Consider the following 18309-nt stretch of genomic DNA (forward strand, 5'->3'; position numbering starts at 1 on the left):
AAACACTTAAGGATTATTAGGTAAGATGAGGTAACAATCTATTATATTAAAACAGCTCAGTCGGTTATCCAGGAGATAAGTCTCGCCGTCCATTTTAGTTTAGAGATTTGGTTGGGAACACATCCGACGGATAATATAGAATCTTTTTATGTAAATACACTAAAAAAAGAAGGGTATCTGTGTAAATCAGTCAAAATTGGTTAGAATAACTACCCACATATTTCTCTCCCTATTTTTTTCTCTCACGGATTACATCTTAGAAACTACCAACTATTTCACTCTCCCATATCTTCCTAATTTCTCTCAACCGCCTAACTATTTCACTTAAAATTGAAATTAAATCTCCCAATATTTTTTTTGTCAAATCTTTTGTGTTAGTGATATTTCTCCTCCTCAAAGGCGTTAGCCAAGAGGCATCTTCCCCGTTCGTAGGACGGGGAGGAAACCTAGTCATATAAGAAGTGTAACAATAAAGAAGGAAATGACAGGAGTGGTGCCTTTATACTACCAGTGGTTTCATAATTTTTCTACGGTGAAGTTCACTGCAAAACTTCTCTTCGTCTATTTTTATCTCTAAAATACTAGATGTATAAATAGGAGATTTATTATCTGAATCAATGAATGAAATACTTCTTCCTCTTTAAAATTAATCACATATGGCATCAGAGCTTTAGGTTTCAAAAACTCATAATTGAGGAAGTAAGCTTAAACACTGATCCAATTTCATCTTCTTCTCGTACTCATCCTCAAATGTTGAATGTTACAAATTTGATTTCTAAAAAGGTTGACGAAACAAATGTCTTGCTATCATTGATGATTTAAAAAATGGTCATCATTTGACTACTGTCAATAAATCAAGAAAATGTCAAAAGGCCAATGGGTCATCCCGTATCAAGTAAACAGGGAGGTTGAATACGAAATAGGTTAATCGCTCAAGTCCTGAGCTAGGGGGTCGGTATGATCGTCTTAGAGGACTAAGCCCTGCATGGGCTTAAATACAACTAGGTCTGCCTGGAATTTAAGAGAAGACTAAGAGGGTCCCCTAAGCGAGGTCGATACCTCAATCCTGAAACATGAAGGGGGGGGGGGGGTGTGGAAGCGTGCCTAACGCTTTATTGACTTTATCCTGAATCCTATCAAATACCATAGTCGGTGAGGATCTTAAGTATTTATCAAACTTAGACTTCATGAGTCCTAGAAGGAGGAAACTTCTCCTATAAAATCTACAAGACCGGAAATACGATCTATCAAATATCCTTAAATAAGGTATGTTCTATTTATCAAAGATACATGACAATGCCAAAGAGGATTCCTAATATCTCACAACTAAGAAATAGTAGTTTCAATTCAAAACAGTGGATCATAACCTCCTTATGAACACCGCTTATCAACAATCGGTCAACGAATCCTACATAAAAGGTAATGAAATCGCCTCGAAGAAGGCACGATGCTCACACCATGATCACAAGCTAAGTCTCAAGCTTGACATTCAACCAAAGGTCCAATTCCTAAACTCAACATCATTTCAATACTCAATATTTTAAATGCAAGTGAAATCTGACTGTCTTGGGCGTCGAAGAACTTTTCGAGTTGCTTGCAGGTTTCGCCCCCAGATCCTGAGGAGTATAGCGGAATTCAACATAGCAGTATCAACATCCTGATTGATTCCCGGAAGATAAAATTTGACATCACCAAATTGACACTAGAAGGAAGGCTTGATCTTAATTGTCTATTGGCATATAGTTTTATAGTGCATACTTAGTTTGACAATCGATGCGAAGTAACTTTTGATCGATTATACTTATTTTGACGCATTATACTTAGGAATGTCATACTTGTTCATTGTCAACTCATTTGATAGTGTGTTATTAGTTTGATAGTCGATGCTTAGTAACTTTCGACCGGTTATGCTTAGTATGACATACTATGCGTAGGATTGTCAATGTGGGTGAAGTTAACTAATTTTTCATACTAATAGATAATTAGTACTTGTCACTATCGATCTTGTGGATTGAAGTACCCTCTCAATCGACTCTTGTCCGACTCATCTTGCAACTTGTCTCCCGAATTTCTCTCATCTCTCATTTAGATTAATTTTATTTGTTTTCTTTATTTTCTATAAATCATTCAAACCCCCAACTATCATCTTTTCTTTTAGTCTAAGTTAGCTTGTGCCACCTAGACTGATGGGCTAGACTATCTTGATATCTGAATTACCTCTCTATCCCTGTGGATCGATCTCGATCTTACCGGCTTTTATTACTTGACACCCGTATACTTGCGGGTGTACTCTTTTTGGGCACATCAATTTGCTAATGTGCGACCATTATAGATTTAAACATTGTCACATGAGAGATAGTCTTTTCAAAGTCATACGTTAAGTTTTGTGATCTTCCTCCTCTAGTCTTGCTTTGGGAAACACTAATGTTTCTATCCCTGTCTATTTTTTACTTTGAAAAACCTATTTATATCCAACATGAATCACCCCGTCAGGTAAATAGGTCAAGTTCGAAACTTGATTTCAGACATGGATTCAATTTCTGATCTTATGGTTCCAAGCTAATTTTCAAAGTCTGGTTTCGTCATCGCTTTTGTTGTAGGTATTTAGCTCATTGTCTTCTTCAGTAGGATTTTAGTCCTCTAAGATAGATCTATGAGTCGTTGAGGCCTAAAAGGGGTTTGAATAAATTGGAAAACGTTTTTGTACTTTTCGAGAATTTTTCGATGAGATACCTTTAATTGCTAAAGAGTTCTCTTGTTGCTCATATCGAATATGTTCGATATTAATGAATAACTTTGAAGACATTCACGAACTATTTGAAAATTTTCTAGTGAGATACCCTAGTTGCTAAAGAGTTCTCTTGTTGCTCATATCGATTTTTCAGTATATATTTCTCCCACTTGTCTTCTTGGAAATAACTATTATTTCAAGGAAGAAACCAACATGAGCAACAACTACCTTGGTCTCTGATTGGTTGTAGAAGACTCCCCAATATTTCTTATGGTTATCCCACAAAGAAATATTTATATGAAATGTAAACTTAGTTCCTGTAAACTATTTATAGTATCTTCATATCTTTAGACAGTAAGAAAAGACACCTTTGTAGCCATTCCAAACCCATACTCTTATGGTGTCTTTTAGCGTTTAGACGAAATATGGTTAAGTAGGAAAACAACCGTTTTGAGAATATACCCCAGAAATTGTTCGATAGATTGGCCTAAACCCATCATTGACCGATTTACGTCTGAATATTCGATTACTTCCACTGGACTCACCATCCATATGATGTGTTCGTTGGAGCAAGCTGAGAAACTATTTGTCAACAACTTTTGATGGTTATCAATTTCTTGGCTCAAATATTCACCATCCCGATCCGATCAAATGACTTATATTTTTGTCGAGATGATTCCTTACTTCGTTTTGTGCTTGTTTGAACTTTTTCAAGCAATTCTGACTTGTACTTCATGACTAGTTATGGGCCTAAAAAGTTTCCTAAATAGGTCTATACCGCAAGTGCACGGTGGTCAAGTAATAAAATCCCTGTAAGACCGGGGTCGATCCTCAGAGACTAGTCAAACCCGTTCTAAGAATTGGAAGTAACACGGTTTTTGGTTTTTGAAAATAAAATATTAAAATAAAATTACGGAAATGAAAATGAACTCAAATGAGGGGGAGAGCCTAGGATTTTATAATCCACTCAATAAAATCACTTTTTGGAACAAATACTTAAAATGATTAATTCTCTTTTTTATAACTCAGAATTTCGGATAATGAACTATCCTAATTCCGGGAGATGTTTTCGTTAAGACCGAATAACTATAACGATGTAATCGTTGTGTTTTAAACAAATAAATCTCTAAACTATTATCTATTAATCGGTAAGTATCATCATCAAAGGATTCAACCTAAGTATGATGCATCAAATTAAAAGTATAGATAATGAATTGAAAATCTATTTAACAAACTAAAACGAATTAAACTATGAAGCATTAATCAAGAGTTAATAAAAAAAAATATATCTCTAAAAGATCAAAAATGGGTTTCATCGTAAAATCCTAGATGGAGAGTCTTAGCTAATCATGATCGAGATTTAAACAAATATTAAAAGTAAGAGAGGAAATAGAAGAAGAATCATAACTTTTCTTGCTGATTTCCTGTCTGGCAGCCAAACGCACCCCTAAGAGAAATATTTTCCTTTTGTTTTTACTGTTTTACAGACAAACATACCCTTAGGGAAAACGATTTTCTCGTCTTCTCGAAAATAATTTATCTGTGGGAAAATTATTTTCCCACATATTTCCTCATCTTCCCCACTCGATTTCTCTCTCTCTCTCTCTCTACTGTTTCTCTCTTTTCTTTACTTTTCAATCCAGGAATCAACTTACACAAACACATTAAAAGATGAAGACTTTATTAGATAAAGGATTAGAAATAATCTTCTCTCTCTGCAAAATTGCTCTCTCTCTCTCTGGAAATCCTTTTCAAGCTAAAGATAATGAAGAAAATGAAGCAGCTCTATCTTTCTCTCTCGGTATATTTTAATTCCTCTCTGTCACTAAAAGAAATACAATAGAAGAGAGATGATGGTCTATCTCTCTCTGATTTATTTTCTGTTCTTGCTGAGCTTAAGAGAGGACCCGCCCCCCCCCCCCCCCAAAGATGAGATGATAAAACCCTAAAAATCTTTGTCTGTTCATAGCCCTCCAGTCCTCTCTTTTTTCCTCCTTTCTTTCTGTTTATATGGAGAGTCAGAAGAATCAATCACCAGCCGGGTCTTCCTCCCTGTTTCTGTTTCTGTTTCACAAAGTTAGAAGACTTTCCTAACCGAGAGCTCTCTCTAGGATTCTCAATCGAAATCTCCCAGCCGATCTCTTTCCTTCTTATCTCATTAATTTCTAGTCGAGAAGATTATCCCTCTGTCAAATTGCAATCTTCATGAATTTGATATTTCCAGCCATCTCTTTCCCTCTCAAGCTCTATCAAAGAGTTTCCATCTTTTTCGAAATTTCCAACAGTGAAGATTATGCTCAAATCATCACCATTATCCTCTTTCCTATTCAGCCGAATCTCCTCTAAAAATCTTTCTATATCCAACTCAATCTCTTTCTTTCCTTCTAAATAGTCCCTCAATCCAATTTCCAATCGAACTCTTTCCCTACTTTACGACCTATCCGTTATCTCTCCACTGTACTTTCCTTTATTTCTTTTCACTAACATAGAAATTAGAAGGAAGGAGAGATAATAGAAGATATAATTCAAAATTAGAGAAAGAGATAAGGGCCAATCCTCACGTAATTTCTGGTTTATATTTCGGGGACGATTCAGTGTAGCAGAGCCTACTGGAGTACAATGTGATGTTTAAGGAAAGCCGTCAGATTAGAAAGCAAGTCAGTGAGTTCGTCAGATATGTACGAGGGGCACCGAAGCTTGAATATTCGTACTCACCAAATCATGTACCCGGGAAAATCCCAAGCGCCGTCCTCATTGGCCCGAAAGTGTACCACCAGAACATCCTACCATCCATCTTCTGTTGTGCGAACCAAGCCACGTGTTGATGAAAGCTTTAAGTTTGGTCAACTAATTTTGACTCCCAACTTTGACTTGGTCTAGTTTGCTCATAAGGACTCCGATTTGACTTCCGTTTTCACCATTGGGTTCGCCTTCGACTCTACTTTCCTCCGAGTATCACCAATTCACCAGACTACCATAATCTTCAAATGACCAAAATGCCCCCAAAGGTGTCTTTCTCTCGATTTTATCCGTTTTTCACTCTCAACTTCTTAGAAAATACATGTGTAAGAGAAACCAGCAAATCATAAGATTAACTGCTCGAAATAGACTAACTAACCCAAATTAAGAGATTCAGATGGGACATTTTCATGTCTTATCAACTAGTACAATTATATACTTTCTGAAGCTATAAGTGCACATGGAAAAGTAATTTAGGTTATCTCTAGCAAGTATTTTAGTAGTGCTGTATACATAGTATGTACGAGTTCTATTTGTTCACTAGTCATCTCTCCCTTCCTAACAAGGGTGACTTTGTCATTTTCTCTTTATGACAATATTCACATGTGTCGTATGATTCTAAATCATAAGTTCTTAGAAATTCGTTGATTTGGATCTTCTTCACGTGTCTTATGTCAATCTGACGTAATGACAAAACCAGAGTTGACCGGGTTGAATCTTTTAATTGTAGCATTTAGTATCATTGTTAACGATTTTAGTTCTCATAGAACTTATTTTGTCAATTTGGTACTGATTTAGAATGCAATAACAATTAAGTTCTAATCTATATCACTGTCTAAAGTAAGAGTTCAAGAACTAATAGCTATTGCGGCAATAATTTCTTTATTTGCTATTAAAAGTTCATTTTTGCCATAACTCAAGCACCAAATTCCCTTGAGCTTCTACTGAGCTTCATATTTGGTATTAAACACCGATGAAGGGAGTCTATGATATTTTTCAAATTAAGTTTTTAACAAAGATACAAGAACCGGAATTCGCAATTATGTTCCCTTTGTCCTCTAGGTACTTAGCGTAGATTCCCTTTAATGGCCTAGCCATTAGTTTAAAAATATTTACTGTAATGAGAAACGATCTTGGTTATGAAGTCGGCAATTGCTTTTTCTTTCTTTTTGTCCAAGTGTTTTGCGTCTCTATATTGACTTTTTGTCCCTTTGAATCATAAGAACTTTCTTATATTCCTTTTGGTTTCTAAATCTCAAGAACTTGCTTATTAGATTCAGAGTTCCTGTATGTTCTTCTCAGTTGTTTTCAACAAACTGAGTGACTTGTCTAAGGTCTTATCCATCTTTGTTCGTTTTGTATTGAACCGATGAGGACAATATCTGTTGTTATTTCTTGATGAAGAGAAAATCTAGTTGCTCTATGTTTCGAACAGATAGATCATATCGAAAATATGAGAACCTTTCGAGTTTTCTTTTTCAAGACGACTTTCAAATCACCTTAGAGGTCTTGTATCTCGCTATTCATGATTTCTACAGGAACCCTTCCATTAGTTGTAGAATGGTTGTGTATGCATTCATTTGATTAATCTCTTCGAAAGAGAAAATTCCATGGATGCTCACAAAAGACTCGTTTTGACCTTTTCCATATTGTCATATTCTGCTTTTATCTTTGACAATTGAGGTAGCAGTGAACATTTGGATTGGGGTGTTCTCGGGCATTTTCTTTGTTTTGAATATGAGAACGATTCTCACATTCCCTTTTTTAATCAAGGAAATTACTTTGTTCAGTTCATTCTCAAGGATCGGACGAAGGTTAGAAAACAATTTTCTAATAGCCATTTACAATACATTAAAAGTTAAGCAAAATCCTAAAACTTATTATCATAGCAAAATATAGTTCTTCGCCACATTATCTAATGAAAACTGTCCCTGGTTGAATCATGTGATTCCAAGACCCCATTTCTTAGAGGTTAAGTGGACTAGAACCCTGCCCTTAACCCCATTGTCCTTGGTGAGTAAACTTTTTATTGAACATACTATATGACTCACGGTTGATGAATCACAGGTTAGTTTGTTAGATTCACCCTTTGCCTTGATATCCAAAACTCTTTACTAATGCGTTGAGAATAACCATTTAGACTCGTAAATAACCGCCACAGGTCTACCGGCTAGTCTCGAGGTAAAAGATGGCACTCTACGGAGGGAGACCCACCATCAATGAACAAGGGTGCAACATGTGTCTTAGTCTGGGTAGGCTTTACTCAAAATTGTTTTTAGGGACTTTTACATTTTTTTTATACATGCATTACTGTAAACTCAAATATAACCATCCACGACAACAAATATAAATAAATAAGTAAATGCGTGCGAAAATAGAAATCAAACACATAAGATTCTAGTATGACCCCATTGATTTCTCCACTCAAACTATGATCTCATCCTTCAGTTCTTCAATGCACTCTATAAATCCTAAACTCTTATTGCAAGACTTAACCATAAGCAGATCGTATAAAACTTGAAATTAAATCGATAGCAACAATCTTCAATTTCCAAAAATTAAAACAATAAAGAACCTTGATAATTAACAAAACTCATAACCCACTTCATTTAAAATATCATGCAATTAAGAATCCAAGTTGTTAGTTTCTTAGGCTAACTGAAGTACGATTAGTTTAACACATTAAAGCACATTAAAAGAGATAATAAAGAAAATATGATATTAAGATACAAATAATCATGTTAGGGTTTCTTCCTCTACCTAGCATAAGAGTTAGAAACCATGAAAGCTAAGTACATGGTTCAATTAACAATCAACAAGTATAGGAAAAGAGAACAGGGAAAACGATAAAACCGAATTGATGTCGAACAAGTTCGTCGTTTGTATATTTCTCCAAAATTTTTCTACGAATCAGCTCTTCAATCTCCCAAAAATTGCACCCGAAAGAAGCTAGTTCATCTCTTATGTTGCTCCTGTAAACTTGCACTCAATGTTGGTATGTGAATTGTTGTTTTAAAAACTCACAAACTCTAAAAACAATTAAATGTTGAGCTTTGGAAAGCCATTGCTAACGTTGACGTGATCCAATTAAGCCAGTACGGAGGCACTAAAATGGTCTAAGAGATTATGCTGAGAGATCATGTTTTGACAGGTATTTCTATGGGAGTAACATGAGCTTCCAAAAGACAATGTGCAAGATTATCTAAGACATTTTTAGATTTACCTAGATCCACATTAAAACTAGGAGGTTCTTAAATATGATCATCGAGTTGTTGTGTTAATATTTCCTCCAAGTTAGGTCCAAGCTCCACAAATTCTGACTTAAGTATAAATACAGACAAACCTTCTAAAATTTCTGTTATTATGATGTCATCGGTGTGCTTACAGAATTCTAAAACTTCACCTAAGTCTAGTGAGTAATCACTCTCCTTTAAGATTTTAGCAAGTCATAATTCATCATCATCATCTTTTTCTAGGCTTCCTCTGTGATTTAAAAGAATGCCATCATGAATAAGATGAGAAACACTTACATTGTCAGTATCCTTTGACTGTGGGACTCTAGTTCCAACAATGATGTTATCAGGATAAATGTCTTCCTCACACATCGAGTCTTCTTCATCTAAAATAGTTAGGCATGTCACATGATTTGTAATTATAATGTTGTCTAATCCACTCTTCTTCATCCTTTAGAATGAGTGAACATTCTTTTATTTGGTGAAGAGTGGGGCCTGAATCATTGTAGTTATAATTATTATCACATGGTGTGACGTGTTGTTTATGATCATGATATTCCTCCTCCATGGTATTAGTCCTCTTCCTTAACCATCCTCTTAAATTTTTATCAGTCGATCCCTCAATTCTACTTGAACAGGAGTATCTATGAAATCCTCTAGGGGTTCTTCCTTGTGTTGATTAAGCTCTATTGTGCTTTATGAAATAACTGTATGACTTTGCTCAAATAAAAACAAGGATGAAATCTAGTAGGTCACTTTGATAATCTGGTGCGGAACTTGGTTAACTTGGGACCCAACCTGGTAATTATGCGTCGGCAAACTGAGTAAACTATTGTATGGTCTGAGTCAACTCTATTGTGCTTATAGGAAAGTCTGTAAGAGTTTTTTTTATGAAATAGTCTATAAGAGTTTGTTGTAACGAAGGTGAAATTTGGGATGAAAAATCATTGGTTTGCTCAAAATATCAATGAGGTGACTGATACATATGTAAATGACTAAACTCTTGAGAGTATATTGCATGTGTGAATAATTATTGAGATACTCTAAATGTGATCTGCAACCTTCTTGAGGTTGGTAATGACCCCAATAATCGTTAACACCATAGGCATTAGCCATTAGATTCTCAAAATAATTTTGATTACTACAACATTGATAATTATTGGTATTTCGTATATAAGGGACATAACCTTGTTGAGGTTGATGATAATTCCTATATTTATCATTGTTATGACTATTATAACTAAACCGATCAAGATTATTTTGAGTATTAGTATTCACCCCATATACGATTCTAAGTATTAGTATTCACCCCATATACGATTCTAACTGTGAAAGTCTCTATCGCAATTCGTTCAATGTTAGTCTCTCTTCCAAATGTTTCAAGTTGTCTGGAACCTTTAATTGTGTTTTTTCAAACAAAAGGAAAACTGTGAAGACTCTAAATAGAAGGAAAACAAAAACAACAAAGTTGACTCAGCAAAACAAATCCTCACAGTAACAATAGGGGTAGTCAATGTTACCTGACTTAATCTAGACAGCCTCAAGTACTTAACAAAGCTTGAACTATGATTTTTCTCGAGGTTACTTTCATCACAGTACGACAATAAAAAAATTCTCTGGTGAACAACCAACTATGAATACCGCGATTTTACCTAAGAATGTTTTGTCTTCTCGAGGTGGTCCTGGGAGTAATGAAAATAAGAACTAAGTTCGAGATTGGTTAAGGATATCTTATAACCTCGTTGCCCTACATCCAAGTCTAAATCAGTTTTTTAATGAAGTGAGGTTCGAGATCGTGTATAACGAGGAATCCTATGTGGGCAAGTGACCGGTGATGAAATCCGACTCTTATCTTGTATTGGGTAAGCGCCTTTACTAAATCGGTGAAACCACACAGCTTCTTAAGCAATTATGCACACCAAAGCAATTAGATAACCCACTTACAAGAGTTTTGAGGCTGATAAGAAAAACATACCTTCCGATGAAGTTGCGGGATGAATTGATTGTACTTGACTTGGTCCCACCAACTCTCTTGGTATGGTACAAAACAGACCGGTTGAGACGAGATTGTATTTTTTGTCTTTCTTTCTTGACTTCTACAACTCGTCCCGAATTTGGTCAATTTACAACAAAACTCATGAACTACCTCTTGAATCACTTAAAAGGAAAGTTTGTAACAGAAAAAAAATCTACACTAAAAGTTTCTAAAATTCTGGGATCTTTGCTTTTGCTTCACACTTTCCGCTTTTTTTTTTCTTCATTCTTTTGGTGAGTGATTTGGAGAAATAAAAAAATTATCCGAGGTAGAAAATTTTAAAGTGAAGATGTGAATTTTGTCGAATTTTTCGGGACGCAAAATTTTAAAAGGAAACAAGTCATCTTCTTCTTCCTCATCTCTAAGACTCTTACCACCAACTCGGGTTACCACCACCAACTCTGATCACCACCTCTAACTCCGACCACCACCAATTTTTCCTTTTGTTCTTCTTCTTCCTTTTCTATCCTTCTAATAAAACTACAACCTCCATTTATTTTTCTTCTCTCTACTCCTCCCTGTTTTTCTCTCTCTCTAATGGCATGATTCGACCCAGAAAATATCTTCACTCCTAAACACAAACAAATTATAGAGAGAGAAAGCCTTCTAATTTGCTGCTTACATTGATTCATCACTTCAATTCCTAAAAAAACCCATATCTCAAAATCCCTACTTCATCTACTACCTATTTACAATTAAGGGTAGGGTTATTTAGTAAAGACCCCCCAGTTATTTAGCTATATTAGGGAACAAACCCCAAATTGATTATGCTTTAGGGGTTACCCCCCAATCTCCATTTCTCCGTCAGAAGCCCGTTATGTTGCAAGCGTGCGAATCACGTGTGCTTCATTTGACGATTTTGCCCTCCCCAGTTACCGTTTGAAATACATACCAAAATCACCCCTCTTTCCTAACGGTCGTATGACCCATTCCATCAACCATCTATCTATATAAACCCCTCTGTTGGTTGAGTTTGAAATCGATTTCTTACCCCAAATCAAGCAAAGACAGTGGAACAAGGAATGGGAGGAGGTGTTAAAGGGGAAGAAACGAACCAGGTAGCCATTAGTGGTCTTCATCAACAAATCTGTAATGGGGGTCCTTCCCTAAATACTTGATTTACAGTGGGGGTACTTCACTAAATGTCATTTTATTCATGTTTTTACAGGAAATGAGCTGCCAAATTTGTGAGGTCAAAGCACATGAAGCCTTCAATTGTCCATTTATGTACTCAGCATGTACAAATGCAAAATGTGATGGCATTCGAAAAGTTCTAGTGTCAAGCACATCAAAAAACCCTGGAAGGAAGTATTTGAGGTGTCAATACTTGAAATGTAATAGCTTTCAATGGCTAGATGAAGCAATACATCTGTTTCTGCTTGGAAGACATCCTGTAAAACAACACTTAACAGTGGGATGCTATGGATGTGGTGATCCTGGTCATTGGAAGAAGTATTGCCCACTGAACAAGACCCCTTCAAGCCAACCAACTACTTCTACCCAAACTCAAACTCAAATTGTCATCAATACTACTTTAGAAGACTTTTGTAATACATTTAAGAATTGTAATGTAAGAAAGCCATGAGAGAAATGTAAGAGATGTATCAAACCAATTAGCTAATATAAAATAAGATTCATCATCTATTCAAACACTTCCAAAAGAAACAGAGTACTTAAGTTTTATACTAGACAAAACACCACAAAATACCAGACTTGTTTGAGATAGCATATACCCATATATCCAAAAAAGCTAGACAAAAAAGCTTAAGTTTCAAACCATATGTACCACATGTACCATATGAACCATATACCATATACCCATATAAACTAAACAAAATACTAAGATGTTCATGACCATTTGCATCACAAATCAACAAGCTTAAATGTTAGACTTACTTTCCTGGTCTCCTTGGCACCAATTTGGATGGCTTAAACACTTGACTGTGTGGTCTAGTTGGGCTCCTTCCAAAGAATGTCAAAGGTCCTCCACTGGTGCCTGCAGCCCTAACAGTAGGTTGTGAAGATGATGGTTGGGAAATAGTTGGTTGTGAAGACCCAGCTTGTGAAGAAGGTAGTTGTGATGCACTTGGTTGTGAAACAGTTGGTTGTGATACACTTGGTTGTGCTCTTGCTCTTGCTCTTGGTTGTGAAACAGTTGGTTGTGCTCTTGCTCTTGGTTGTGTTGTTGGTTGTGCTCTTGCTCTTGGATTTGGTGCTCTTGCTCCTGGCTGAGGTGCTCCCTTGCAGGTCCTGCTGTTGTGACCAAACCCCAAACATTTGCTGCACCTTTTCTTTGGTTTTGGTTGTGAAGGACCTTCATCAGCATCTCTTCTCCTCTGTTTCTTTGGTCTCCCAGCAGGCCTTAGTATGATTGGGGGCAGGACCTCATATGCTGACTATTCAATGAGCAAAGTTGTAATGACATCATAATTAGTATATGATCAAATGAAATAAAACTTAGTATATGATCAAATGAAATCAGACTTAGTTCATGAGATGAAATCATTAGATGAAATCAGACTTTGTATACTTACTTCTCCCCAATATTGCATTTGTTTCATGGGGGTGATAAATCCACTATAAGCCTCCAAATAAGTAGCTACTCTGTGGAAAGGACTGCAAAACCTACAAGCACAAGTATTCATAACATTAGTATCTTAATGACAAATCAAAGAGAAAAGAAGATACAAAATGAAGATATACACTCACTCTGCCCATGGTATCCTTGTTTGCAAAATGATAGGGACAGCATGCATACAAGGGATGCCTGTCAAGTCCCAGACACAACAAGAGCAACTGAAAGTAGTCAAGTTAACTGTCCACCTATTTGGGGTATTCACTTCATAGACATTAAATAGATAATCACTTGCTCCTTGAATCCTAAACTTATTCATACTCTTCTTAAATCCATCTATCACCCTCTGAGCCCTAGGAACAATACCATTAGGATCCCATGTTCTAGCTATCTTTCTTCTCTCATACAACAATGACATCAACATCAAATGAAACTTGTCAATCATTGATGACAATGGCAAATCTCTCAGATCTGTAATCCAACTATTTAAGCTCTCTGAAAAATTGTTGGAAATATGCTCACATTTTGTTCTGTGATCAAAGAAGGCCCTAGACCATGAACTAACATCCACTCTATGCAACCATTGGTAAGCCTTTTCATCATCTTTCTTCATTGTATCAGCCCATTTCTTGTAATCCTCTTTCTTATATGACTTTGCTGCAGACCAAGCTAAATTCATGAGATGGTCACCACCAAAAGTCTTCTTAAAGTTCTTGTACATATGTCTAAAACAGAATCTATGAGGGTTGTTTGGAAATATCTGTGAAACAGCCTCTATTAGACCCTTTTGCCTATCAGAGATGAAAGTGAGAAGATTTGGATGCTTTTTGACATGATCACCAATCTGCCTAAGGAAGTCATACCAATTCTCAAAATTCTCTGAGTTACAAATGTAGATGGCAAGTGGATAAAGACCATTGTTCCCATCTAAAGCAGTTGCAGCTAAGCATACCCCACCATATTTCCCTTTCAAAAAACAACCATCCAATCCAATCACAGGTCTACAACCTTTAACAAAACCATCCAAAAAAGGTTTGAATGCAATACAACAATTTTTGAATCTGTGGTCAATGTCATGCCTTGCACAAGTAGCCACACTACCTGGATTTGCAATCAACAAGCTCATACACATAGCTGGTGCCATTTTGTATCCATCTTCATAATTTCCATATATCCTCTCTAGAGCTATGGCTCTAGCTCTCCAAGCCCTTAACCTGTAATCCTCATTTTTAATGTACTTATACTCAAATCTATTAAGAACAGCAAACCTTCTCAAGAATTTCCTTGCTTCCACTAGATTTTCCCACTTCATGCCTTCAGTTAGCACACCCCTTGGCAACTCTGACTTCTTATGTTCTAAAGACTCTTGTTCACTGTAAAGATCTGTTGATTCCTTTACAAACTCACTGAACTCCCCAGATGGTGGTTCAACTATATCAACATCAGAGTCAGACCTATCTTGTTCATTGTCTTTGGTTGGGTCATACTCATCATCACTTGATGAGTTGTAGCTAAAGTACTCTTCTTCAACCAGGATATCATCTAATTCAAGTGGTATTCCCTCAGTCTGAGGGTCTTGAGGTAGTTGAGGTTCAGACAAGACATCATTGGGAATAGCTTGAGAAAGAAGAATCTCACACTCATTGTTGTTTTCAGCCATAGGATCAATACCATCAAGGTTTGGAATATCATCTAGTGCTTCATTAAAAGGATCATCAGACAATGGACCCTCTTCAGAAGCAATCTGTTTACCCTTCTTCTTTGGTGACTTCAAGGGTGGTGTATGATCAAGGAACAATTGGGCCCTTCCCCATTGATCTAAATCACCCTCTGACCACCATTTCAGCAAATCAAACTCCTTTTCAATAGTGTGCTTCTTTCCCTTTCTCAAGTACAAGAACACCATTCTATGCCCTACTAAATCTTTGTCTCTTTCCCCCATACCTTTTGCCAAATCAATTAAATTAAGTTCATCACCATCAACCTTTTCAAACAGAGCAATCTTACCCCTCAAATAGTCTTCACAATTCCACTTTGATGGCTTCTGATTAACCCTCCAATTACCATCATAGTGTACCACAAGAGGTTTAAAACCAAGCTCTGTCATAGGCCTGGTTAATTGAAATTCAATCAAGAGAATCAAATCACATTAACAATGAAAGCCAACATAAATTCAAGTCACCTTAACAATGAAAGATAACAGAGATTGTTTGAAATCACATTAACAGAAATCACATTGAAATTCAAGTCACCATAACAATGAAACCTAATAGAGATTGAAACAAATCACATTATGTATGAAACTCAACAGAAATTCAAGTCTCTGTTAACAATGAAAGATAACAGAGATTCAACACAGTTACTACTAACAAACCCTATGTTAAACATTGAAAGCTAACAACATAGTACTGTTACTACTAACAAACCCTAATACTTGTGTAACATAGAACACATTAACTACTAACAAACCAATTGCCTTAAACGAAAAACCCTAATATCTACTATCTGTGTAACATTAAACACAACTAACAAACATATATGATAAACGAAAAACCCTAACATTTGTGTAACCCTAACATAATAGACAGTTACTACTAACAATTCATGGACTCATGGATACTTACAAACCATCAAGTTAGGTTTAGGATACTTACAACCCACTTCGTGAAGAACCTTCTGCCATTAGGGACTATCGAGCTACAGGAATCGTTGTAGAGAGAGAAATCAGAGGTGAGAACGAGCTAGGAAGAAGATATCATCAAACCCTTTCAATCTATTTCGATTTTTGCTTGAAATCGAACAAAAAAAATCTAGGGTTTTCGAAGGGTCGAAATTGTGTTCTGTGATTCCCGCGTTTTCACCCAAATATGGGTAGTTGATAAACTTGAAAACATTAAATAAAGAAATTAAAACTTACACCGTTGATTTGGAGGAGGGCAAGATCGTCAGTAAATTCTCACGTGATTCGCACGCTTGCAACATAACGGGCTTCTGACGGAGAAATGGAGATTGGGGGGTAACCCCTAAAGCATAATCAATTTGGGGTTTGTTCCCTAATATAGCTAAATAACTGGGGGGTCTTTACTAAATAACCCTTAAGGGTATACAGAAATACTTTCATCTCTGCAGAATTTGTAGTTCAATACCCTAATCTTATCCAAGTGGAAGAAGTTGCAGAGTTAATTATTGGGTGTCGTCGTTTTTGATAAGGTTGGAAGAAGTCTAAAAATGGCTGCAGCAGATAATAAGGGTAAAAGTGGTACTGAAGTCAACAATTCCTATCCAAGATATAAATCAGGGAAATATTCTCATATATATCTCCAAGATATAGATACACTAGAATTAGGATTATTTCTATGTTTACATTATTTATTTCCAAGCAATGTAATTCTCTTCTATTGTAAATAAACATGGAGGTATATGGTTTTCCTCAACCAAAACCTAAATCTTTCATGGTTTCAGAGCTACAAAACTCTAAAGAGTATAGTTTCGATCCTATTTTTGCTTCCGCTTAACCGGCGGCGGTAGCCTCTTCCATGACTACCGTCTGCCGCAATCATAGTTATTTTTTTTTTCTCTTTTATTTTCTTCTCTAATTTTTTAACTAGTTTAGTTTATACTTCACAATAAATTTAGTGAAGGTTTACAATCGAAGTTTTTGATGTTTTTTCAATAAGGTTTCAATGGTGGAGATTCTAGTTATCAATAGTATCGGTTATGGGTTTGGGAGGTTTTTGTTATCAATGATGGACGAATTATTTATAAAGGGAAGGGGCTCTTCAATCTTAATGAGCTTCGTGGATGGAGTTAAATTGGTGTTCAAGAAAGTATAGGGTTAATTTATTATTGGTGCAAGATGGTAAGAAAAACAAAGTGGTGGTTTTCTTTTTTGCCGATCGATAATATCGGCCGTCGTTATTTGTCTCATTTGGAGTGCAAGGTTGCTGCCTCCTCGTCGGTATTTTGTTAATTTGTCTTCACAAGGCAGACGTCTCATGTTGTTGTCATGAGCCTTTGAACCTAGAATTGTTATGCTCACTAAGTGCAACCTTTCTCGTTGTTACTATGTCATGTTTGTTCGTTGTTACTGTCGTAATATTTCTATCGATCTTCACAAAAAAATAAAAATTTCTTCATCAACCAATTCAATGATTGCCTTACTGAAGAATGTGTCAAGGAATCATCTTATCAAGTTATTTCCCAAATTGAACTTTCGGTTTGATCCTCCGTTCAATTTGCGGGAGGGTAATAAGGGTAAAAGTGGTACTGAAGTCAACAATTCCTATCCAAGATATAAATCAAGGAAATATTCTCATATATATCTCCAACATATAGATACACTAGAATTAGGATTATTTCTATATTTACATTATTTATTTCCAAGCATTGTAATTCTCTTCTATTATAAATAAACATGGAGGTATATGGTTTTCCTCAACCAAAACCTAAATCTTTCAGCAGAAGACCTAGTTGAACTTAAGTTCAGACTCTATGATGGAACTGATGTTGGTCCGATCCAATACTCATGAGCTTCAACGGATGCTCAAGGAAAGAAATCATCTCCTAATGGCCTAAAGAATCACCAATTTCTAAGATCGGATTTCAGTAGAATACGGAACATCTGAGGTGTCTTTTTAAAAATTTGTAGTGGTGACTTGTCTGACAGAGCTCTTTGTGTTGTGTTTCTTGAGGAAGAGTGAAAGGTCTTCTGCTGGGCATGGAACAAGTATGGTCAGGTAATGATTCTCAAATATTTCTTTGATAAGTGAAACTATCTGCTATTTACTAACCAGAAAGTAGTGAGATGAGAAAAAAAAAGAGGGAAGAGAAAGAGAGAGAGAAGGAGATGAAAAAAGAGACAGAAAATACTTTACTAAAAATTTTTTTCCTCTAACAATTGAAAAAAAATTAGTCAGACTAAAGTTGACGAGTTTTAAGAAAGTCTTTGCACCCCGGATACCATTCTTATTTCTCCAAATCACCCACCTTTCTTTTT

At 36.0% G+C, this 18309-nt stretch overlaps 1 protein-coding gene and 1 long non-coding RNA gene across 2 annotated transcripts; one reads left to right on the forward strand and one right to left on the reverse strand.

Moving 5' to 3' along the window:
- Positions 1–11442: 11442 nt before the first annotated feature.
- On the forward strand, positions 11443–12380 carry LOC147544361 (uncharacterized). The gene is made up of 2 exons (XR_015223618.1): positions 11443–11796; positions 11907–12380. It is a non-coding gene; the product is annotated as an uncharacterized LOC147544361 (long non-coding RNA).
- LOC147544362 (uncharacterized) lies at positions 12364–16408 on the reverse strand. The gene is made up of 4 exons (XM_086636112.1): positions 15968–16408; positions 13448–15424; positions 13273–13363; positions 12364–13134 (listed from the first exon to the last, which is right to left on the reverse strand). The coding sequence occupies exons 1-4, from the start codon at positions 15994–15996 to the stop codon at positions 12631–12633; spliced, it is 2601 nt and encodes an 866-aa protein (XP_086492238.1). The 5' UTR covers positions 15997–16408; the 3' UTR covers positions 12364–12630.
- Positions 16409–18309: the final 1901 nt, after the last annotated feature.

This window comes from Eschscholzia californica, unplaced genomic scaffold (genome assembly GCF_041429995.1).
Source record: "Eschscholzia californica isolate CP2 unplaced genomic scaffold, dmEscCali1.0.p SCAF_4, whole genome shotgun sequence".
NCBI classification, from domain to species: domain Eukaryota; kingdom Viridiplantae; phylum Streptophyta; class Magnoliopsida; order Ranunculales; family Papaveraceae; genus Eschscholzia; species Eschscholzia californica.